The sequence below is a fragment of the Solanum tuberosum genome, unplaced genomic scaffold (assembly GCF_000226075.1).
Source record: "Solanum tuberosum cultivar DM 1-3 516 R44 unplaced genomic scaffold, SolTub_3.0 scf00101, whole genome shotgun sequence".
Classification (NCBI taxonomy): domain Eukaryota; kingdom Viridiplantae; phylum Streptophyta; class Magnoliopsida; order Solanales; family Solanaceae; genus Solanum; species Solanum tuberosum.
Genome location: NW_006239029.1, coordinates 1401093 through 1425506, shown reverse-complemented (window position 1 = coordinate 1425506; position 24414 = coordinate 1401093). Strand labels below are relative to the sequence as shown.

Genomic DNA, 24414 nt, shown 5'->3' with positions numbered 1-24414 from the left:
TTAACAGTTTAGAGAATATGTTTTTATCAGTCAGTCTAAAACATCTATCTCTGCTTGGTCCCGTTCAATACATACAAAATGCACTAGCACGAGAAGTTAGAACTATACCATTCTCATAATCAAGATAGATTACATTTAATCTCGTGCTACAATCTTTCTGATGGTTTTGTCCAAAATTTCCATCTACGATTGTGAACTATAACTTTTAACTTATAAGAACCGATGATTTAATCTTCTGTGTATAAGCTTAAACTCTATACACTAAATCATCTACTATATAAGTTAAGGACACATATATGACAATTGATCTATTTAATGTAATACTTTATTGAATTGAATAAATGAATAAACAATTGTTCAATAATAATACTATATCAAAACGCATGGTTAATAGTATATCCTAACATAGATATGAGTCGAATGATATCTAAAATGAAATAGTAACATTTGAAGGTGGAGTTGAAAAACCGGTTATTAAAAATTAAAGTTGTGATTGGACATACAGTGATTCACTAAGATTGATGACCAAAAATCAATTTCTGCTAAGTATTTTTTTAAAAGAAAAAATAACCTATAAATCGATTATAGGTATAAAACAAATTAGATTCATTCTTTTTTAACTAAAGGTGTTAGGTTTGAGTCTAATAATGAAATATATTTTGCTATAAAAAAACTTTTTTCTCTCACAATCAAATTAATCGAAAAATTCAATATAAATATTAAACATTCGATGTAAATATAAACCCCTCGTTTTAGTAGCTTGATTATCCTCTGATCGGCTTCGTGGACATGCAATTTACTTGAATTTTTGTCTTTTTTTTCCTTTAAAAAACATCTTTCAAAAGTTAACCAATTTTTTTTTTGTAATATATAACCAAACTATGTTTTGAAAAAAGGAATAATTCAAATAATGTCGATAAACCAAATAAGTCGGTGAAATAATTCCATATTTATTCAATCTTGTCCTACTCCATATTTGTAATTATGTCCCACAAATTTATAACAATAGAAAAATGTAGGTTGCATCGGAAAATCGTATTCAAGCTCGGTAGCTAATCTGTGTATTTTGAATTTTTCAAACTTAGCGAACTGAAATATCTTAGTAGCTAAAGGAAGGGGACGGATAATTATGCATTTATGTTTAATGATTTAGCTTATCAAATATTGATTTTTAAATATACTAATTCACTAGCCAACTAGTAAGTTATCGATTGATTTGATATTGGATTAGTAATTATTAGACGATGTATTGGGTCAATCGTTTTAGTAGTGATTTCATGCTCTACTTAAGTTGATAATTATGTTATGGTAAATCACATTGAGAAATATATGAAAGTAAATTTTGAAGGTGCATGCACAAAAACATTTATTTAACAAATATTCTGATAGTAAAAATATAACTATAATAATTTTTAATGGGTTAACGACTTACCCAATAAGAAAATTAAGTAACCCACCCCCGCATCGATACATCGTTAACTATAAAATTTACTCCGTTTATCAACCGTTAATCCGATAACCTAATACGAATAAGTCAATAAATTAATTTCACGATTGACTTATCGGTTTCGATTCAATTTTGGAAAACCCTAAAAAAATACGTATCTACCTAGTATATATATAATTAATGATTACATAAACTGCAGTATTAAACAAAGACTTCTAACTTGCCTCCTAAAGTTATATCAAATTCACAATAATGGTATATACCAATAATAGAGGACCACAACTATAAATTTAATTAATGAGTATTACTTATTATTCATAATTAAAAGTTGTATAAATAGGGGTCATGTACACCTTATTTTTTCAGCTAGTATTGTTTTCCAACCACCAGTAATTATTTGTTCATCTATATTAATTAATTCAAAGAAGTTACTATTTTTGGGACATTGAAAAATACATTATCATATTACTTTACTTCAAAGTTTAGGGGACAAATTAAAAGTTGACATTGATATACTAGTACTAGAGTCTAGAATTTAAAACCTAAGTATCTATATTATTACTCATATGAACCAAAAGAAGAGGCAAATTAAGATTGACTTGATAGGTTCAATTCAACCTAATATTTTTGAAAAATAACACTGTGTATAAATATGCTATTAACTAGGTTAGCGCCCACTTATTTTAATTTCAATCTGACAAAACTTATGATGTCACTTCTTAAATCATGTGATATATTATAAATAATTATATATATATTGTAAAAAAGGATGACGTCTCGACTCATCATCATCCTTGAGGAGCTCACATCAAAAAAACTTTTCTTTCTCATCAAATTAGCGATGCAACTTTGAGATAATAGATAAGGAGAAGCCCCCCTCTCCCTCATAAATCGTAATAATCGTTATCGTACTCAATTACTACTAAATAAATTATTTTTCTAAAATTGTATGTACATATCAAAACTCCTAAAACACACATATGATGGTTGCATATTAAAAAGAGGCCTTCTATAAAAAAATCAAAGATAATATTTATGTTATCTATTTATTAAGCAAGAGAATACAAAAACACATAAAAGAACTTGGTACAATATATGAAGCCTTCTTAATATAAGATTTGGGCTATTTTTTTAGTTTTAACTTGAGAAAAAGAGTGGTCAAACCCAAATAGAAATTGATTGATGGCCAAGCCCAAATAGCTTTCAAAATAAGTTATGTTATCAAAAAATGGGTTGAGCCCAAATAGATAGGGATGACAATGAGTTGGGATCGAGCGTGACATATGTTGGGAAGGGTGGTTTTAAACATACGTGGATGTGAAATGGGTCAAAAGTTAAAATTAAATTTTCTAAGATCGAAGCAGATGCAGTTTTTCATTTTTGTGTCTCTCTTGATCCGACAAAAGTATAAGCTTACATTTTAATTAACAATTTATGATTTGAGCTTGAATACGTAAATTATTTATGTCAAAAATTATTTGATTAGTCAAAGACATAACGTTATTGAGGTAATAGATGAATAAAAATGGATGATATTATTGTTAAAGATAAGTAATTACTTAACCTTAAGAGATTAGATGAAAAAATATCATTAGAATCATTTTTCAAAAAATTAGAGCTATTATTATTTTCTTAAAATGCAACAACGTATGCACGCTCTTTCAAAACATATCATGTACATTGTATGTGTATATATATAGCATATCCATATTATACACACGCTTACACAAATTATACAATTTATTAAGAATATGTGTATCAATGGATATCTACGGTAAAATATAAGAAAATTTATAATTATTTTCAAATACCACCATAAGTCCATAACATATATATAATTATAAAGCATAATCAATCACATTGGCTAATTTGGTAATGCAAGAAAAACAAAATTAATAAGTAAAAAATTATTTTAAAATTCAAAACAGGAAAGAAATAATTTAAGATAATTTTGTGTAATGCGAAGTTTATTTTCAAAAGATTAAAAGTCTTTTATCATCGCTTATGAGATTTCATACTCTAATAATAATATAGATAATCCATTTTGGTTTGATCCTATTACTATTTTATTTTCAATATTTTTGATATTTGTCAAAAATATAATATTTGAGTATGACAGTTATATTATAGGAAGGTAAATTTTTTAAAATTATTATAATGAATATCATTATTATTAGGAAATTTTACATAAATCCATAGTGTTAAGGGCTAGTTACATTTTATCTCTATTTTTTTTTCAATTATAAAAATCCTTTAAATTTGGTGGAATCCTACATCCCAAAAAGTCCTGATACACGGTGTTTCGGATACATTTCTCAATGTCCCGATATACATCACTCAACATTCAGATACACCACGTTTCAATTTCGAATACATCACTCAATGTCTTGATACATCGCGTAAAGTGATGTATCCGAGAATAGCAGAGAGTAGTGACTTTTATAATTTTTTCAAATTGTAGGAAATTTTAGAGAATATGGTAAAATAAATTGCGTATTTAAATAATTTTTTTCTTATTATAGATAAAATATTGTTATAGAGAAGTAAAATATAATATGAAAAATCATTCAGAAAATAAAATTATCATAGTGAAATGTTATTACAATGAAGTTTGACTTATCATCAAGTGGAGTAATTCTTTTTGTTCGAGTAAATACTCTTTCATCCTTGATTAAAGTTTCAGTTTGAGTTTTTTGAGATACAAAATCATTTTTGTTAGAAAGTGTTTTATCCTGAATTATTTTTGATGCGAATCCGAGTTTAGTGAACACCGCCTAATTGTTTTTCTTGTCCGCCATTTTTGAGCTCTTCAATACAAAAAGAAAAGCAAAAAAATAGAGTGTCACTTCTCGTGAAATTCCCCCCAAAATTCAACTCTTTCTCTCAATTTTTCATCTCTTTCTTCATTCAATTTCACCCTTCTTTTCTCGTGATCTCCAAAGTAATTGTAATAATCTCTTCTCGGTTTTCGTTATTTTCAATTTTCTCTATTTTATACGCAATTACAGTTCAAAGAACCTTACTTGTTTCCATTTCAATGGAGTTTTGACCTCTTGATCATCTTTTTTTTTCAGGTTTCTGCTTCTACCCACTCTCTCTTTATCCCTTTTTTGTGACACAGCTGCATCTCTTTCTTCACTCAATTTCGCCCTTGTTTCACCTGTGCAAAGTTTTTTTGTAATAATCATTTGTGGGTTTTCGTTATTTTTCATTTTTATCAACTTTATCTTTGTGGGTTTTCATTATTTTTCATTTTTTTTAACTTTATCTTTGTGGGTTTTCGTGATTTTTTTTTTTAAAATCAACTTTTTTCTTGTACCCACTTTAATTTTTTCTTTTTTATACGCTTATACTGTTGAAAGAGCCTTACTTGTTTCCATTTCAATGGAGTTTTGAGCTCTTGATCACTTTTTCAGGTTTCTGGTTCTACCACATATTAATCTTTTCTCATTCAGTTTTACCCCTCTTTCTCATGTGTTCTCCAAAGTTTTTGTTATAATCACTTGTGGGTTTTTGTTATTGTCAAAAAAGTTCAACTTTGTACTTGTACCCACTTCAACTTTCTCTCTTTTGTATTCATATACAGTTGAAAGAGCCCTGCTTGTTTTCATTTCAATGGAGTTTTGAGCTCTCCCTTCAATTCTGATCATTTTTTTTCAGGTTGCTGCTTATGGTGGATAATAACAAGTTTAGGTTGGGTTTTCCTTCTTTTTTTTTAAATATTTACAAGAAGTTGCAAATTTGTTCTGTTGTATTGGATTATTTTTAATCTCTTCTGCTTTTTGTTAATTGCTGATGAAGTTTGTTTGGTGATGCCATGCCGCATCTCTAGATTACTGAAGACATGACCTTAGATAAGAAGTTATGGAGGTCCCGGATTAGGGTGGAGGGTTAATAGGTAGTTGAGCGTCATCTTGTTGTTCCAGTGGGATGGGTTTTTCCTTTCATACATATTGTCCAGCATTAGTAAAATCTGAACTAACTAATTTATCAACATTTATTTGCTTTTAACTTGTGAAGAGCTGGCTGTTCATGCTGTAAAAGGTGAACCATGGTAGACAAGGTTAATTATGTACTCTACAGACTTGCAATCCAGGGAACTGCATGATGCTTTTATTCAGCTTGTTAATGCAGTAACAATAGCAATAATAATGGAGAGGAAATAACTTAAGGCAATCAATAATATTGACGCTTACAATGTTTTAAGTTGTCCGATTAACATCTACAGTATATCTGACATTCGCTGCTTGTATCAGGCGTTGAATGCTGGAAGCAAGAAGCAAGTACCCAGTACGGTCGCTCTTGTTCATCTTTGGAGTTGAACATGATTGCTCTCCATTTTGGAGAGTTTCTGATGTACTGTTTGATTTGTGTTCTTCTTCCTCTTCATATTGCTTTGTTGGAAATGGGTTAGAGAGTTACTAGCGGACGCATTAAACTTTGTTTTTCTCAGTCTTATATATATATTTTTAGGAATAATGGCAAGGTTGCCTGGTAGTAGTGAGATTACAGAGTTACTAGATGATCCTGCATCTAAAATGAATAAAGGTGCACAAAAACATCATAACGTAAAGCATATAGAAAAGTATTGTATTGGAGATGATATTAATAAACTGTTTGAGGCGATAGAGATTAGGCATTCCAGTAGGGGTGTCAAAGATGTGACGAGTAAACGTGCGATGAAGAGGCCAATGAGATCTAGCCCCTCTCGTGCGTCAGGCATAGGAATTTCTGAGCCTGTAAGTTTGAAGCAGGCCTTGAGAGGGTTATGCATCTCTCAGGCATCAGAGCTGGCTGCTGTGAAGAAACAATTGCCAAAAGCGTCCAGGTTGTCTACAGTCTCAGAAACAGGAGCTGTGAAGAGACTGTACAGCGCTGTCATAGTTGAGGCCAATGATCCTGAACATCATGATGATGGAGGTATACAGAATTTGGTGGAGATATCCCTCGTTCCGGAGAGGAGTATGGTGGATTCTTTGCGTAAGAGTCCTGAATCTGAAAATGTTCCAGTGCAAGAACAATTCACTTATGAAGATGCATTGAAACATAAGGCAAGTGAAATAGCAGCAGAAAGTGATACCCTTTATCAGTCAACTGATGGTTACGAGTACTTGAAAGAAGTGTCTGGCCAGAAAACGACATTGGAGTTGCCACATTCTTCAACTGGAAATTGTACTGATAAAGTGGAATTAATACGAGATCAGATGGTGCCTTCTGTAAATGAAGCTCCAGCAGCTGCAATTGTAGCAGACAGGGAGTACGAGCAAGATTTAAATTTTGTGTCTTGCTCCTCGTTTTTTGGTGCTGGAAATGAAGTCATTAATCCTACCTCTAACAGTCCAAGTCTGATAAAACCAGTTTTCAGAAGCAAAACCTTTTTTAAGAAGAAAGTTTTATCTTCTTTCACCAGCCGTCCGAAGCATTCTAATGGTGGAACTGATAGTGATTTGTCTTGTAGCACAAGTGAGTTTCCTCATCAGACACCTGAATGTGCTCAGAGTAATAATCAGAAAGAAGAGGTAGAAGTTAGTTCATCTTCTCTGAAGTCTGGTTTCGCCAAACTAGGTCTGAGCTCAAACAATTGTAACAAAGCAAGAAGTATACTAACACAAGCTGATGAAAGATCAAGGCCAAAGGAAAAGGGGCAGATGTCTCAAAGTTCGAAGAGTAGTATTGGGGATTATAGCAGCACCACAAGCCTTAGTGATGAAAGCTATCTCAGTGGGTCTAGTCGCAGTGGTTACCGGCCTCATATGTCAAAAGATTTGAGATGGGAAGCAATTGTTTGTGTTCAAAAGCAGCATGGAGATATTGGCTTTAGGCATTTTAAACTGCTCAGAAAACTTGGAGGTGGGGATATTGGGAATGTTTATCTGTCTGAGCTATTGGGCACAAAGTGTCTGTTTGCTGTGAAAGTCATGGATAACTACTTCCTGACCAGCAAGAGGAAGATGACGAGAGCTCAGACTGAAATAGAAATTCTTCAAATACTCGATCATCCGTTTCTCCCAACTCTCTTTGCTCATTTTACCAATGACAAATACTCGTGCTTAGTGATGGAATATTGTCCAGGTGGTGATCTGCATGTACTGCGACAAAAACAACCAAGCAATAGTTTCTCTGAACAAGCTGCCAGGTAATTTTTCCTAAATAGTGTACTTATCTTTGAAATTGTTTCTTTTTGCCCAATTCTCAATATGGATTACAAAAATAAAGGTAAATAAATGAGCCAATGATATAAAAAACATGTTGGAGCCAATATGTTGAGAAAATGTCTATGCTCACAGCCCAAAGGAATCTCATTCCATGTACCACAAAATTACTTATACTGATAATTTACTGATTGTGCTTAAATTTTGCTATCACAATTATTTTTATTTAATAGATAAGAACTCTAGTTATGTTAATGTGCTGTTCTAACCCGTGTTTATAACCTAGCACAAGCAAGAAAGCAAGACAAAATTGGAAACTCATCTATTTTCTTTGAATTTGAAGAGGTTGAAAACTTATAGGAGCGGGGGTTTTACCTGTGCGCATCCAAAGGATAGCGGCTGCGGTTTCCCTTGTCATCAAATTTTTTTTTGGAAGAGGTTGGAAACTTGTAATAATTGTTTCTCCTTAAAATTGCTTTTTTATAAAAAAAATAATCATTTTTACTGCTTTTATAAAATAATGTGCCAATCAAACTATCAAAGTAGTTAGTTTGTGTTGCAGCTATTCACTTTTTCTGCTATTTGACGAAGATATTATTCCCTATAATTTGAATCTTCATACAAATTGTGACTTTGTAAGGGAGGTTAATGAAAATACTAAGTTCGAACGAGGGAGTTTCTGCATCTTTAAAATTTGAAGGGTCAGCGTCGCAGTATTCAGAAACCTCCATGGTCCAACATTGTCTGCTCCTTCCCTTAATGTTTTCACTTTTGTATCTTTACCTTTTTGGTTTTTTCCGTTTTTCTTCCTTGAGCATTGATCTTGTGTGTTTGGCAGAACTCTGAATTTCTGGTAAATGCTGCTTTCAGTAGAAGACGATATCTAGAGATTGCTAAATGACAGCTAATGACAGGACGGGTGTGTACTATCAGTTGATTCAGTTCAACGTAAAGAGGGGGGGATGAAAATGTAGGAAAACAAATGGTGAAGCAGTGTAGTGAATAAATGGAAGTAATGTAAATGAGCTTCCATTTCACTTGCATCCCTTCTTACAACAACACTATATAAAGAGACTTTTCTGGTTAATTAATTTGGGGAGAAATGAGTTGGGATTTGCAACCTTTGTTTCGAGTCTTTCATCTCTTCAGATATTAAGTTTCACATTTTAAGACGAGATATTCAAAGTTAGTCTAAATATTTTAACCTATGGATTTTATTTTATTTTTTTGTGTAGATTTTATGTTGCTGAAGTTCTTCTTGCATTGGAATATCTTCACTTGCTTGGAGTTGTCTACCGGGACTTAAAACCTGAGAATGTGTTGGTCCGAGAAGACGGTCATATCATGCTGTCTGATTTTGATTTATCTCTTAGGTGTGCTGTTAATCCTACCTTGGTGAAATCATCTTCTCCCATCATTGAGCTTCCAAAAAAGTCTAGTCCGTGCTCAGCTAGCTGCATAGATCCCTTCTGCCTACATCCATCGTGGCAAGTATCTTGCTTTGGCCCCAGGTTTCTATCTACAGAAGCAAAGACACGTAAAGTAAAGGCTGACCTAGCTGCACAAGTCTCACCTTTAACACAACTTGTTGTGGAGCCAACCAACGCTCGATCCAACTCATTTGTAGGAACCCACGAGTATCTAGCTCCGGAGATTATCAAAGGTGAAGGTCATGGCAGTGCTGTAGATTGGTGGACCTTTGGAATCTTTCTGTACGAGCTTTTATACGGAAGGACTCCTTTCAAAGGGCCAGGAAATGAGGATACACTAGCCAATGTGGTTTCTCAATGTCTCAAGTTTCCAGCTAGTCCTACAGTTAGCTCTCATGCAAGAGACTTAATCAGAAGGTTGCTGCAGAAGGAACCCGAGAATAGGTTAGGAGCTGTGAGAGGGGCAGCAGAGATAAAGCAGCATCCGTTCTTCGAGGGACTTAACTGGGCGTTAATTCGATGCTCAACACCTCCAGAAATGCCTAGATCCTATGACTTGACAAATGTCGTTGTCCCTGACGCCAACCGACTAAAGAAGGAACGCGACAAGTGTCAAAATGAGTTGAAAAACATAGGAGAAGATATTGAGTTTCACATGTTTTAGAAAACACTAGTCTGCAGGTATGAGGAAGGATGGGTTTGGTTTTACATTTTAACACATTGTGTCTGATCTATGTAACTAATAATAGTCAGTAGTGTAGCATATATATATATATAGTGTACATGTTCTACAAAGTGCAACACATGGAGAACATATAATGTAATCATGTTTCATAAAATTGTTGACTCTGCTATCATGTATCAAAGGGATATATTCTGATGTCCAATTGGAATAGAAAACTCATGTACAAGCTTTAGTGGGCAAACTTATCATGTAAACTGTGCTGGTGGGAGGTAGTAGATTCGTTGTGGAATTAGTTGAGATATTTTGCTATGGTTTAGATATGTAATGTAAAATAAATCATATTTGGTACCTTAATATTCGGTTTGATACCAACTTGGGGTTGATTCCACAAATTTTATCCCCAAAAACCATATTTTGATTGTGCTTTCACTATATTAATTGTACTTAAACTTTTAGATAATTATATAGAAAAAATAGAAAAAGAAAAATTGAATTGCAATGTGACTCCAAGAAGTAATCAAATTTTTCTATTTGATCATTAGTCAACCACAATCAACCACTTGTACCTCTGTATTATAAATTTTTAATCCAAATGTTAGTTTGAATAAAATTTTCTATTCAAAACTGTGTTTTTCCCCAACAAATTTCTAAATGACAAATATTAAGATTGCAAGATACAATTTTTAAAAAATAAATAAATGAAATATAGTTATATTTGAGGTTTTATAACAAATACACAATACACATGTGTGATAATACAGGCTTTTCAAATGTTTTCAGCTGATACAATATTTGATACACGTGTGATATAGTTGATATCCATTGCATGAATATAACTTTGCCCCCTCCCTACAATTCTTTCACATGTTTTCAGCTGATATAATATATGATACAACTGATATATATTTGATACAATTGATACTTACATAATACAACTCTTCCGCCTAATACATAAACGACAATTATATTTCATACATACGCAAATTGTAGCTATGTTTCGTAATTACATTTCAAATTATAGCTATTTATGAAATTTTATGATTTTAATTTTTTCACTTTTAAAATGACTTCTCATTTCTCAAATATCTTTTAGCTTTATTCTTGCATTATCAGAAATCAGAACCAACCACCATTGGAGTTTTGAGTGATGAGGTCCTTACTCTTTAGTACGGTGACAATTCCAACCCCTTCAAAATTACCAAACTGCCATCACTCTCACTATGCTGCTCCTCACTCTCTCAAATTCCCATTTCTCACTTTTCTTCTTCCTTCTAAATACCCATTTCTTCTTAAAGAAAGCTATAAAAGTGTAAAAATCAAAGCTTTAATGGAATCAAGAATGGACCCAAGTACAAAACCTTTTTCTGTTCTCTTTGTGTGTCTTGGAAATATATGCAGAAGTCCAGCTGCTGAAGGTGTTTTTACGGATTTGGTTAAGAAAAGGGGGCTTGATTCAAAGTTTAAGATTGATTCTGCTGGTACTATTAATTATCATGAGGTATTTTCACTTGGGGTTCTGTAAAATTTGTAGAAGGGAAGGCTGTGTACACACTATCCTTCCCAGACCCTACTTGTGGGATTAATTGTTGTTGTATTCTGCTGGTTCTGTTTATTATCATGAGGTATTGCCATTTGGGTGTCTGTGAAATTTGTAGTTTATGATTGATTCTGCTGGTTGTATTGATTATCATGAGGTATTTTCACTTGAGGGTCTGTAAAATTTGCAACTTTTTGATTGATTCTGCTGGCAGTATTGATTATCATGAGGTATTTCCATTTGGGTGTGTAAAATTTGTAATTTAAGATTGGTGCTGCTGGTAGTATTGATTATCATGAGGTATTTTTAGTTGGGGGTCTGTAAATTTGTAGTTTATGATTGATTCTGCTGGTAGTATTGATTATCATGAGGTATTTTCACTTGGGGGTCTGTAAAATTTGTAACTTTTTGATTGATTCTGCTGGTAGTATTGATTATCATGAGGTATTTCCACTTGGGTGTCTGTAAAATTTGTAATTTAAGACTGAAACAGCCTCTTTACCTTGATTACACTGGATATGTTGTTGTACTTTGCTGGCACTATTAATTATCAAGGGGTATTTCCACTTGGGTGTCTGCAAAATTTGTAATTTAAGATTGATTCTGCTGCTAGTATTGATTATCATGAGGTATTTCGACTTGGGTGTCTGTAAAATGTGTAATTTAAGATTGAAACAGCCTCTTTACCTTCATAAGGCAGCGTACACACTATCCTTCCCGCACCCCACTTGTGGGATTAAGCTGGGTATGTTGTTGTTGGTACTATTGATTATCATGATGTATTGCCATTTGAGTGTCTGAAAAATTTGTAAATTTTGATTGATTCTGCTGGTAGTATTGATTATCATGAGGTATTTTGGTTTTGGTAAAAGTTGTAGTTTATGATTAATTCTGCTGGTAGTATTGATTATCATGAGGTAATTCCACTTGGGTGTCTGTAAAATTTGTAACTTTTTGATTGATTCTGCTGGTAGTATTGATTATCATGAGGTATTTCCACTTGGGGGTCTGTAAAATTTGTAGTTTATGATTGATTCTGCTGGTTGTATTGATTATCATGAGGTATTTTCACTTGAGGGTCTGTAAAATTTGTAACTTTTTGATTGATTCTGCTGGTAGTATTGATTATCATGAGGTATTTCCACTTGGGGGTCTGTAAAATTTGTAGTTTATGATTGATTCTGCTGGTTGTATTGATTATCATGAGGTATTTTCACTTGAGGGTCTGTAAAATTTGTAACTTTTTGATTGATTCTGCTGGTAGTATTGATTATCATGAGGTATTTCCACTTGGGGGTCTGTAAAATTTGTAGTTTATGATTGATTCTGCTGGTTGTATTGATTATCATGAGGTATTTTCACTTGAGGGTCTGTAAAATTTGTAACTTTTTGATTGATTCTGCTGGTAGTATTGATTATCATGAGGTATTTCCACTTGGGGGTCTGTAAAATTTGTAGTTTATGATTGATTCTGCTGGTTGTATTGATTATCATGAGGTATTTTCACTTGAGGGTCTGTAAAATTTGTAACTTTTTGATTGATTCTGCTGATAGTATTGATTATCATGAGGTATATCCATTTGGGGCTCTGTAAAATTTGTAATTTAAGATTGAAACAGCCTCTTTACTTTCATTAGGCATGGGGAAGGCTGTGTACACACTATCCTTCCCAGACCCTACTTGTGGGATTAATTGTTGTTGTATTCTGCTGGTTCTGTTTATTATCATGAGGTATTGCCATTTGGGTGTCTGTGAAATTTGTAGTTTATGATTGATTCTGCTGGTAGTATTGATTATCATGATTCATGAGGTATTTTCTCTTGGGTGTCTGAAAAATTTGTAATTTTGATTAATTCTGCTGGTAGTATTGAATATCATGAGGTATTTCCACTTGGGTGTCTGTAAAATTTGTAAGTTATGATTGGTTTTGCTGGTACTGTTGATTGTCATGAGGTATTTCCACTTGGGTGTTTCTAAAATTTGTAATTTATGATTGATTCTGCTGGTAATATTGATTAATATGAGGTATTTCCACTTGGGAGTCCATAAAATTTGTAGTGTTTGATTGATTCTGCTGGTAGTATTGATTATCATGAGGTATTTCCACTTGGGGGTTTGTAAAATTTGTTTTGATGATTGATTCAATGGTTCTTCTGGTAGTATTGATTATCATGAGGTATTTCCACTTGGGGGTTTGTAAAATTTGTTTTGATGATTGATTCAATGGTTCTTCTGGTAGTATTGATTATCATGAGGTATTTCCACTTGGGGGTTTGTAAAATTTGTTTTGATGATTGATTCAATGGTTCTTCTGGTAGTATTGATTATCATGAGGTATTTCCACTCGGGGGTCTGTAAAATTTGTAGTTTATGATTGATTCTGTTGGTAATATTGATTATCATGAGGTATTTCCATTTGAGTGTCTGTAAAATTTGTAACTTATGATTGATTCTGTTGGTACTATTAATTATCATGAGGTATTTTCACTGGGTGTCTGTTAATTTTGTAATTTAAGATTGATTCTGCTCGTAGGATTGATTATCATGAGGTCTTGCCATTGACACTTAGGTGTGTAAAAATTGTAATTTTTTATGGTTTTGGTTATTTCTTGGAGTTGATCATGTTATAATGTTGCTGTTGTTTTTGTTTGTCTTAAAGGGGAATGAAGCTGATCCAAGAATGAGGGCTGCTGCTAAAAGGCGTGGAATTGCGATAACGTCTATATCTAGGCCAATTAGGCCTTCTGATTTCAAAGATTTTGATCTCATTCTTGCTATGGATGAGCAAAACAAATGTGGGTTATTGCACAATCCTTTGTCAAGTTCTGGGTTATGGTTTTTTTTTAGCTTTTCTTTCTATTAGGCCCATTTCTTTTTTTTTAATAAACGTGGTGTTGGGTCTGTTTGTGCATACCCGGACTAATTCCATAGGTACCTGTTACCTTCCACCAACACATATATCTGGTAACTATGTCCACCAAGTTTTGCTTCCACTGAAATTTGAACCCGAGACCTCAAAATTAAGGGTCTATCTTGATTTTCCTACTTTAAGTTCAGCTCCACAACTTCTTGGTATAATCTTGATGGTTTGAACATATGTACTGTATCAAGAACTGAATTGTTTTATAACTCACAGCTGATATACTTGGGGCTCTGGAGAGGTGGATCCATAGAGAGCCATTGCCAGCTGATGCAGCTGAAAAGGTTTTTGAATCTATAAGTCTTATACTGGTACTGGTTATCAAGTGCAGTTCTTAAGTCTGTTATCCTAAAAGTGCTTTTAACAATCAGGTCCGCTTGATGTGTTCCTATTGTAAGAAGCATGAAGAAACTGAAGTTCCAGACCCTTACTATGGTGGAGCTCAAGGTTTTGAGAAGGTAATGTTTGATAATCTCATAATCGGTTTATCTTGCTACGACATGATAAATAACCCAAAAGCTGCCTGATTTTCACATTTTAGATGGCGGAAGGCTTCTTGCTCCTAGCTATACTGGAGAATCTCAATTCTCACAGTTCTTACTTTGTTAATTTTAATGATGGAGCATTATGATAGTTATAACACAATAGGTTATGTTCTGTTGGCTTGAATTAAGTAGTTAATTCTCAATACTATGCCATATAATGCCTCAAACTGTCAAACAATACAGAAGAATAATGGTTTAAAGACCCAGTGTTCTTGATACACAATTGCTAACCACATTTTCATGGAAAGAATGGATAATGAACAGGAGAGATCATTGAGTTTGTCCTCAGTACTTCAGAATAATGAAGAAAAAAGTGTAGTTTACGTGTTCTCTGAAATTATGAGTGAGTGACTTACTCTGCTTAGTTTATATGTTATCTATTCCTTTTCTTATACTAGAAGACTGATCTTGAAAAACTAGTGTCATTTGAAAGGTGCACACAATAGCCACCCTACTCATGCTTACATGCATTAAAGCCCAACTCAATAGAAAGTTATCCAGCTTCTCACCTCATATTTCCTTCCCTCTTAATATCTTAGGCTGCACGGAGAAAAAAAAAAGGAATGGTCTCTTGAATTATAGCCCTCGTAGCCAACTCTCCCTTCACTTCTTACCTTCTCATTTTTCCATTCTTCGAACTCCCTAACGGTCTAACCCTTTCCAGTCCCTCAATCTCCCTGAAGTCATTTATTAACTCCCTTATCCTGACCTCAACCCTCCCCAACAGGTCCTATGAACTAAGTCCTACACATGAATCCTGATGCTTGTCTTTTCATCAGCCTTAGTTAGCCTTATAGGTATCTTCAAAAAAGTACATAGGACAAAAATAGTCCTAAAATTTATGCTATCGACAAGGATCGTTTTGGAATATTTGGTTTGGAAAAATCCAAGGAGGTATTTTGGAGAACTTCTGCCAAGTCCTTGAATGTTGTAAGAGGACTTTATATCTAGAAGAAAAAATTATAATTTGATGTTTCAATAAGTGCATGGAAATTTGGATACCTTTGTAGTTTCCCAAGGTCTTCTCAATAAGCCAAGCACAAATTCTTTTAATACCTGTTGTATGATTTCCACAGAAAATGCTAGAAAAGCCCCTTCTTAAAAAAGCAAAAGCTCTTTTACAATGAGAAGAGTTTCTGCAAGAGGTCATTTCTGAAGGTCTTAAAAGACCTTATTAATTTACTAAGTTGGTGTTTTGCTGCTACAGTCTATGTGTCAACACTATTCATTTGGATGAGTCAGTTTGCTTTTGTTCGCTGTTAAATGTGCGGTTGATGCTTACTGCCAGCAACATGCATCTAATTCTCAACTCCACTACATCTTGCTCACAGGTACTAGATATGCTTGAAGATGCCTGTGATTCACTGTTGGAAAGCATTGTGACAGAGAACAAAATTTAGGTTCATAGATGTACTTTTATCACCAGTATTCTTACTGCCAATTAGGCAATTGGTTATTCAAAGCATATACCATGCACTCTACTGCTCATTGTTTGAACTACCGCGGCTTGTATAGCCAGTCTGGTTCTAGTCCATGGTATGCCTTGTGTGTTTGTTGTTTACCTGGCAAGTTAAGCAAAGATCTCTACAAATACAAATTTAAAGATGAATAATGAACCTTCTTGACATTAGTCCATGTACTTTGTCCTGTTTCCCACCTCCCTCCCTCTTGTTTCGCGAAAAATATCTCGAAGAAAAAATGATCCACTACCACCTGCCAATTCTGCTGAAGATCTTTGGTCATGAGACATTTTCTTCTTTGCTCATGCTATTTTCTTATGTGTTAGGAAGCAGGAGCAGAGCTAGTGAATCCCTCTTGCTGAAAAAGTAATATTGTGCAAATAGGGTAAAAACTAGTTCTTTTGGTTATATATAAGTTGTTGAATCCCCTTGACATGCCGGAAAAATACTATTGAGGGAAAGTTGATACAGTACAGCACCTTTACATGGCATGCTGCTACATAATTTTCAACACTAGTATGTATATCGCGCAGATATATAGTAACTATACAAAGGCTTTAGGTAACAACACGAAGTATGCTTCAATCTCGAGCATTTTGGGGGTCGACTATATGAATCCCCACTGACAATATCATTCCATTTGAGCTCATCTCAGGTCAATAGTACACACTAAGGCTTAAGTAACAAAAAGAAAACTATCATATGATGAAAGACTGTTTAACTCCTTTTCGTGAACGTTTTCGTCTTGGATTTGAACTCAGAATGCTTGAAAAAGCACTTAGAAGTTCTGTATCCTCCACATTGATTACCATCTTTGCAGCCTCTGGATTGGCAATAAGCAGCTTTGCCACTAGATATCCTGCAATAGTCCATGTCTGAAAGAGACGTGCCTGTTTCCCAATGAACCCTCCTCGCCTTGTATCGTAGTATTCAGGCCACCTATCTCTGGATAAGCGTCTTTCCGCGATCTTAATTGCTTTTTCAGCAATTTCAGGCCTCTTCATTTTTATGCATGCCACAGTCAGCTGAAAACAGTTCACATTTAAAATAATCAACTCATCTTTTCTACCGTCAATGGATCTCTTCACATGTTCGATTCTAATCTATGTTAGAACATTTCCGTGAATGCACATACGAGATGACATTATTTAACCAGTGCTATATACTTCTAATTGGCGTTGTTCTTACGTTACATCTAACACATCGATAACTCATCTATTGCACAAAACTAAAGATAATGACTTCAGTGACAAAAGCTACATTTCAAGTAGATAATCCAAAAGGACATGAAATCAATAAAATGAGGAGAGTACATAAAGTACAACCTGGTTGTTGTTACTATAGTTTGATGCTTATTCGATCTTATCATCTATGGGATTTATCGCAAGATCGTTGATCACTCTATCTGCTGCTAAAGACATCTTGAAACTTAAACCTTTAACAAATAGACCAGACACTTTCTACACCAAATTTTAAAATTTCCTTCTAACACAATGCAGTATATCAAGCTTGTGAATGTCATGCTCGTACATTTAGTCACTTTGTAAATCGGAATCAATTGACAGAACACACGCTGAAGAAGTGTTTAAGATGTGGACATGAGTTTTCGATCTGGAGTTTTTATGCATTTCAACCCTATAGATTCTAATGTTGGCGTCACTCCTCTAGATCACCTCCAATATTTTTAAAGGTGAAGCTAAGACTCATCTCCAGGCTCACTCGATCGTGACACCATGCTCTAAATGCCACTAAACAGTTAACAGTCACCACAAAACTCTATGCTGTTAATGCCTCAACATGTTTCGTGCATGGGGAGATCTGCTCCATGCACCCGCGTCAATTTTCTGTCTTAAAAACTTTTTTTATTAGATATTCGAACACACACAAATTATACTTATACTATACAAACGTACATACATGCATTTTTTTTTTGAATGGTAACATATATATAGTTACATGCATATTTATACACATACGAAAAACATATATATATATATATTTTTTGAAATTTTTAAAAAAACATACATATTTATACATACATACATGCATGCATATGTGTGTGTGTAATACAGTTGTATGTAATCAGATTCAGATAGGAAGCAGTGGAAGCTATACGTGCCGAAAGCATGAATCAGAGGTGTGCATACTGAATAACGGAAACGTACCTGCCAGAGCAACGTTGGCCAGGATCCTCCATTATGGTAAGACCAAGGCCTGCACCAAGTATTCAAAAACATTAGCGAGGTAAATTACGATGAAGATAGAAAACAATATACACATTACAAGAAGAAAATAGGAAAAAAAGATGAAGGCAATACGTGTTTTTCGGATCACCACCAGTAATAATGCGCCATTCCTGGCCCTCAAGAGCAGGATAACATATCTTCAGTGGCATATCAGCTACTAAGTCCTCCCATTTGGCTTCAATAAGATCTAAAATGGCATGTGACTGATCTATGTTAGCAAGACTGCTTACGATGGACCAAACGTTCCCAAGTGAAAAGAACCGGAAATCCATGTGAGCTGGCTGCAGGTTTCCTATAAGATAACCCCCTTCACTAGGCATCCATTCCACCAGCCAGGGAGGAATTTGATCTGGATATATATTAAACTTATTGATTGCATCGTATGAATATTCCTCCGTTTTGTATCTATAAATCTCGTTCAATTTTTTCACATCGATCCAGTAGTATTCCCTAATATGAAATGACAATGCTAGCAAACGATTGTTAAGTGCCCTAACAAGGTCTGTTGATGCCTCCTCTGGAGCAAGCATCTCCCGTGCACCAAGTAAGGCTGAATAATATAACGCCTGCAAAGCATGAAATGTCATGTGCATAATTATGCAGAGTCTTTTTGGAAGAAAAGAAGAGAGACAAATGATGGAATGAAAAAAAAGATTTTGTAATATGTAGTTAGCGTATGGATAACCAATAGACATTCTGTAGTTACAGCAAGACAACCTATCACGCTATATTGGCTATACAAAAAAAAAAAAAGAGTTTCCTGAATGCTCTCCTTATTAGTTCTATGGTTTCTTCACTTTCCTTTTCATAACTACTTTGATTTGCTGCACTTGAGCCAAGGATCCTTCGGAAACAGTCTCTCTACCTCCACAAGGTAGGGATAAGGTCTGGGTACTCTACCCTCCCCAAACTCCAGTTGTGGGAGTTGTGGGATTTCACTGAGTATGTAGTTGTTGCTAATATGATTAGCATAGAACCTACCGTGAATATCTTAACATGAATAATTTCACCTTTCCATCTGTCTTATTTGTTAATAAGGAGTTGCACTTGGTATATATTCTGGTGATAAACTTAAACTCTTTGCTGAGATCATTCAAATGATGGTCCGCTCGACAGTGAGTATCTTTACCCGAAGAGAGGATAAGGAGAAGAAGAAGGCTTCCTCGACAAGATGATATAAGAGAAGAAACGTAAAACTCAGGCATCCGCTCAATGGGAAAGTAAAATTAATAAATGAAGAAAAAATGACAAGCTTGTTGCAGATAGGAAAAAGAAAAGACCTGAATTTCCAGAGGGTGGCCATGGATTCCCATGCGACGATCTATCATGCAAGAACCGTCAGTCACCAGCAAAGTGGGAAACATATCAAAGCCATCTGCAAGACATAGCCTGAGTATCATCTTCATTCCAGTTTGGACATCAACCCTCTCCTGAAGAGAAAGATCTCCAGAGCATTTCCCATATGCTCGCAACAATATAATCCACCATAATCCTGGAATCAATTCATGGAGTCACACATCATCAGACATACACCAAATTTGCTATACAAAAGACATGCATCGAAAGTTATCAAAGATCACCTGAATCCACAGGTGCGACTCGACCAATTGCTGCCTCGCCGAAGTCTGGATCCAGTACATCTTCAGTTGCAGATTCGTCATTATCAAGTGGAATTGTACGCACTTTGAAGCTGGCAGGCATAAGTCCTTGACCTGGACTATAGCAATCCATTGTTTTCTCCCAACTCTGTTTGGAATAGAAGAAGATGCTTAACAGGCCAAAAACTAATGGAAGCGAAAACTTTTTCAACTTCACAGAGTTAAGAAAAGTGAATCTCATGAATGAGTTTACATGAGTCAAATATTTTATTTATTTATTTTGAAAACTGTGGTGTCCGGATCAGTTTTCTCAACTAATTCCACGGGATACCTCTCCCTCCCACCACCAACAAGTACCAGGTAACTCTGTCCACCAAGGCTAGGAAGACGGGAAGAAACCATGCATCAAATATCATTGTTTTACTCATTGTACTGGAGAACTATTTCTAATGGTAACCTAAGGTTCAAAAAGAGCCATCTCTCACAGGTAACTAGGAAAGAGCTAAGAAAGTTAACTTGTGCATACCAGGGGCTAGCAGAGCGGCAGATATTACAAATAATTGCTCAATTGGAGGGAAATCTGCCAGCGGAGACTTTGTGTATCTTCTATAATAATAATAAGGGGGCTATTTTGGGGATCATAACGAGCCAAAATTGTTATTATAAACACAAGCATATGATGCTATTGAAAGGAATCCAATTACATGCTGAATCACCTTCACAAGTATAAATAGAACAAAGTTCTGTGCATTACAACAACAAAGACAACAACATACCCAGTGAAATCACACAGGTGGGATTTGGGGAGGGTAGAGTGTATGCAGACCTTACCCAGTGAAATCCCAAAGTTATGTGCATTACAACAGACATGAATTTCAATATGAAAGCAATCAAGCTGAAGACAGAACAAAGTAGTTGTTTGAGATAACTTGAGTCATTTTACCTGCAACTGAAGCGTGTGAAGTATAAAGTTCCTCACGATATCATATTCTCCTTTTAGAAGGAATGCTATCCCAGAAGGTATAAAATCACGTATAAATACTTGATCATAGTTTAGCATAGTTGCTTCACTTGGATCATTAGCAGCTATAGTTCCAACTGGGCTGCCACAGTAATAAACCATGGCAGCTCGCAAAAAATGCCACGCTTCATCCTCAATAGACTCCGTGTTAGTTCTAGGCCTACTATTAACTGAGGCAGCAGTTTTAAAACCTTCACTGAAAGGCCTAGCTCCATTTTCCTGCTTCATGTTCTGTTCATCTGGAGTAAGATTTGGAATCTTTGGAGGCACAGTGTGCATTGACTTTCCATTTCCACCTTTAATGATTGTCTCACTGACTCTTTCAGGTTGTTGGCAATTGCAGATCGATAAATTGGACCGATTATAAATCTTTTCACCCCGGAAAACACTATGTAAGCCACGAAAAGCATGTAAACTCGAGCAATCTTGCAGCTTTTTTAAACCCTTTATCTGCTTATACCTCCAGTCCCCGCAATTTCTAGCTTTAAAACAACGTTCATAACAAAGTAAAGAGTTTGACTTCGCCAAGATTGAACTTGTTCGGACTTGAAATGAAAGCGTACCGGATAAAAGTTGTAGGGCAGCTTCTGAAGCCCCCATTGTCAATAAGTATCTGAAATTGATGATACCTTCAGCTTTGCATCTATTGTAATAATTTCTGGATTTAATCAACACATTTACATGAAATAACATAGCTTAATACAGAAAAAAGGACAATCTTTAACATGAACCAGTAGTTCTTGAAATAGACAAGTACAAGAATTGAATAAGCTGAACAGACATAACCCAAATTGTTGCAGCCACAACAGTTACTTTTTTTCTAAATAAACTCAGAGTGACAACAGCAAATGGTCATCATCATCCCTTAATAAGAAGGCCCTTTTTAATGGACAATTCAGCAAAATGATGGGAAAACAGGAACCATAGTATCAGTTTAGAAATCAAGAAGAGCTTCAATAATCATAAGAAAAGATCCCACCTTTCTCAAAAATCTCAACTTTTCAAAACAAATAGATATTCACTGAGCTACCTACATAGGGTCATCATTCCTTAACAAGAAGACCCTTTTCATAAACTGGAAACCAAGAAAGCTTCAACAAGGCATAAGAAAAATCCCCATCTTTCTCAAAGATCTTAACTTTGCAAAACAAAGAGATATTCACTGAGCTAACTACAAAGGGTCATCAATCATCACCCCTTAACAAGAAGACCCTTTCCAATTGACATTTCAGCAAAATGATGGAGAAAACTAGAAACCAAGGAAAGCTTCAATAAGACATAAGAAAAGACCCCATCTTGCTCAAAGATCTTAACTTTGCAAAACAAAGAGATATTTACTGAGCTAACTACAAAGGGTCATCAATCATCACCCCTTAACAAGAAGACCCTTTTCAATTGAACATTTCAGCAAAATGATTGAGTAAACTGGAACCATATTATTAGTTTATAGACCAAGAAACTTCAAAAAAGAGCACATCTTTCTCAAAGATCTTAACTTTGAAACAAAGAGAGATTCTTGAGGAAGGGAAAAGAAGAAGAGAGCACTAACACAAAGATATATATGTGGTGACAAGAAAAAGGGGTTATTGAATTTGCTTACCTAGTTTACAAGATTGGAATATAATTTGTGAAGAAGTTTACTTTATTGTTACTGATTTAAAGGTAAAATCTTGCAGAAAAATAACTTGGGGCTTTTTATGAATTTTCTGGGGAAATTCTTGAAACTTTTGTTGTTCTTTACAGTGACAACCAGGGGACACGTTTAACCATTTACCTCACTACAGATTCATGTTTAAAGATTTTTTTATTGTAGTGATATAACTAATCATCGTGGTATTTGACTAAACATGAATTTTATAAATTGTAAAATGAAAGAATGAACTTGTCCAATTATTACTTATCTCTATCTCGAGGGTTGAATTTGACACTAATAAAAATTATGACGGAATGATAAGATCTCCTTTATTCTTCTTGATAAGAGATTTTGAGTTCGAAACAATTGTCTTTGTTAGAAACAATTAACCTCCTAATGATGAGTTGGTTAAGAAAAGGAACAAAAGGGATGATTTTTAAAAAAAAATTATATTATTTCTAAATAAGAAAAAAACATATGACTTTTTGGAGAATAAATTAAAAAGAAAATAGTAAAAATATTTAAATGTCTTACACCACAAATAAATTTTAACATGTAATAACTGAGTATCATTAATGTATGTTATATATCATAAATTTATCGAGAAAATGGTCTAAAACCCCCTCAATCTATACCCGAAATCTCAACTACACACTCCAACTTCACGGGTGTCCTATTACCCCCTGAACTTCATATTTCTCTATTTTCTACACACTTAAACGCTGACCTGTCATAGGAGGTGAGAGCACCTTAAATTTTGACGAAAATTTTCTTTTTCTCCAACGGTCATCTTCCCCATCATTAAATAAACCATTGTTTCTTCTTCCCCACCATTAACCCTTGTTCCTTTTATAAAAAAATTCACGATTTTCTCTCAAAAATAAGTAGGGTTTAGTTGTTTATGTTCATTTCTACTTCAAATCTTGAATTTAGGGTTGTAATCTTCTCTTATTTCTTATTTAGGTCCCTAATTTGAATTTTGAATTTTCTCAAAATTCATCAAAAATGGCAAATGAAAACTTGAATAAGCTTTGTATGGATGAATCAGACCCAATGTTGCTCTTAATTTCACGAATCAACAGAAACCCTAAGGGATAAAGCAAAAACTCAAAATAAGGGATAAAAAACTAACGTTTTACTAAATACAGTTGATAAACTACGAAATCAAGTTGAAAATACACAGCAAAATCCTTCAATCATCAACAGAAATGCATATGCAAATGGAAAAGGAGATGAAAAGGAGAAAGAATATTTTTTTGGGTCTTTTACGTTTTAGGAGGGAAATGGGGGAAAAACAGGAGTTGGGAGTTGAAGAAGTGGGGGACCCGGCGCGTGCAATCACGTTGGAATATTTGTTTGATTTATGTGTTGAGGCCAGAGTTTAAGTGGGTAGAAAATAGAGAAATATGAAGTTCAGGGGGTAATAGGACACCCGTAAAGTTGGAGTGTGTAGTTGAGATTTCGGGTATAAATTGGAGGTGTTTTAAATCATTTTCTCTAAATTTACCTACAATTACTTTAATAAGTTATTTTCTATTTAACACAAGATTTGGAAAAAATGAATTAATGAGAATTACATCATTGTTGCAAATTGGCAATATTTTTTCTGTGGACCATACAATTATTTGATTTATGCGTATTATTTCTTCCACAAAGATCATGCTAATTTTTTTTTGTATTATTCTAATTTTATCGTACGTCTCTATAGGGAAAACAATTAATTATTTGATAGACGAATTA

General features: G+C 34.3%; 3 protein-coding genes across 10 annotated transcripts; 2 read left to right on the top strand and 1 right to left on the bottom strand.

The window, feature by feature from the left end:
- Window positions 1-4744: 4744 nt before the first annotated feature.
- Window positions 4745-9916, top strand: LOC102598624 (serine/threonine-protein kinase D6PK-like). 2 transcript variants are annotated; one of them, XM_015309462.1, is made up of 4 exons: window positions 4745-4863; window positions 5108-5140; window positions 5704-7583; window positions 8835-9916. In XM_015309462.1, exons 3-4 carry the CDS (start codon window positions 5926-5928, stop codon window positions 9691-9693), a joined length of 2517 nt encoding a protein of 838 aa, XP_015164948.1. In that variant the 5' UTR covers window positions 4745-4863; window positions 5108-5140; window positions 5704-5925; the 3' UTR covers window positions 9694-9916. The 2 variants fall into 2 exon arrangements, with proteins under 2 accessions (XP_015164948.1, XP_006349104.1); XM_006349042.2 differs by having other exon boundaries at window positions 4745-5140.
- Window positions 9917-10796: 880 nt separating this feature from the next.
- Window positions 10797-16346, top strand: LOC102598282 (putative low molecular weight protein-tyrosine-phosphatase slr0328). The gene is made up of 5 exons (XM_006349041.2): window positions 10797-11212; window positions 13911-14046; window positions 14388-14455; window positions 14543-14629; window positions 16048-16346. Exons 1-5 carry the CDS (start codon window positions 10862-10864, stop codon window positions 16114-16116), a joined length of 711 nt encoding a protein of 236 aa, XP_006349103.1. The 5' UTR covers window positions 10797-10861; the 3' UTR covers window positions 16117-16346.
- A 216-nt stretch (window positions 16347-16562) lies between these two features.
- Window positions 16563-22867, bottom strand: LOC102596898 (alkaline/neutral invertase E, chloroplastic-like). Of its 7 annotated transcripts, XM_015309460.1 has the most exons (8): window positions 22642-22867; window positions 21605-21654; window positions 20964-21523; window positions 20003-20168; window positions 19703-19914; window positions 18495-18988; window positions 18342-18390; window positions 16563-17201 (listed from the first exon to the last, which is right to left on the bottom strand). In XM_015309460.1, exons 2-8 carry the CDS (start codon window positions 21639-21641, stop codon window positions 16875-16877), a joined length of 1845 nt encoding a protein of 614 aa, XP_015164946.1. In that variant the 5' UTR covers window positions 21642-21654; window positions 22642-22867; the 3' UTR covers window positions 16563-16874. The 7 variants fall into 7 exon arrangements, with proteins under 7 accessions (XP_015164946.1, XP_006349099.1, XP_006349100.1 ...); XM_006349037.2 differs by having other exon boundaries at window positions 20964-21699; XM_006349038.2 differs by having other exon boundaries at window positions 20964-21684.
- Between the last annotated feature and the right edge of the window lie 1547 nt (window positions 22868-24414).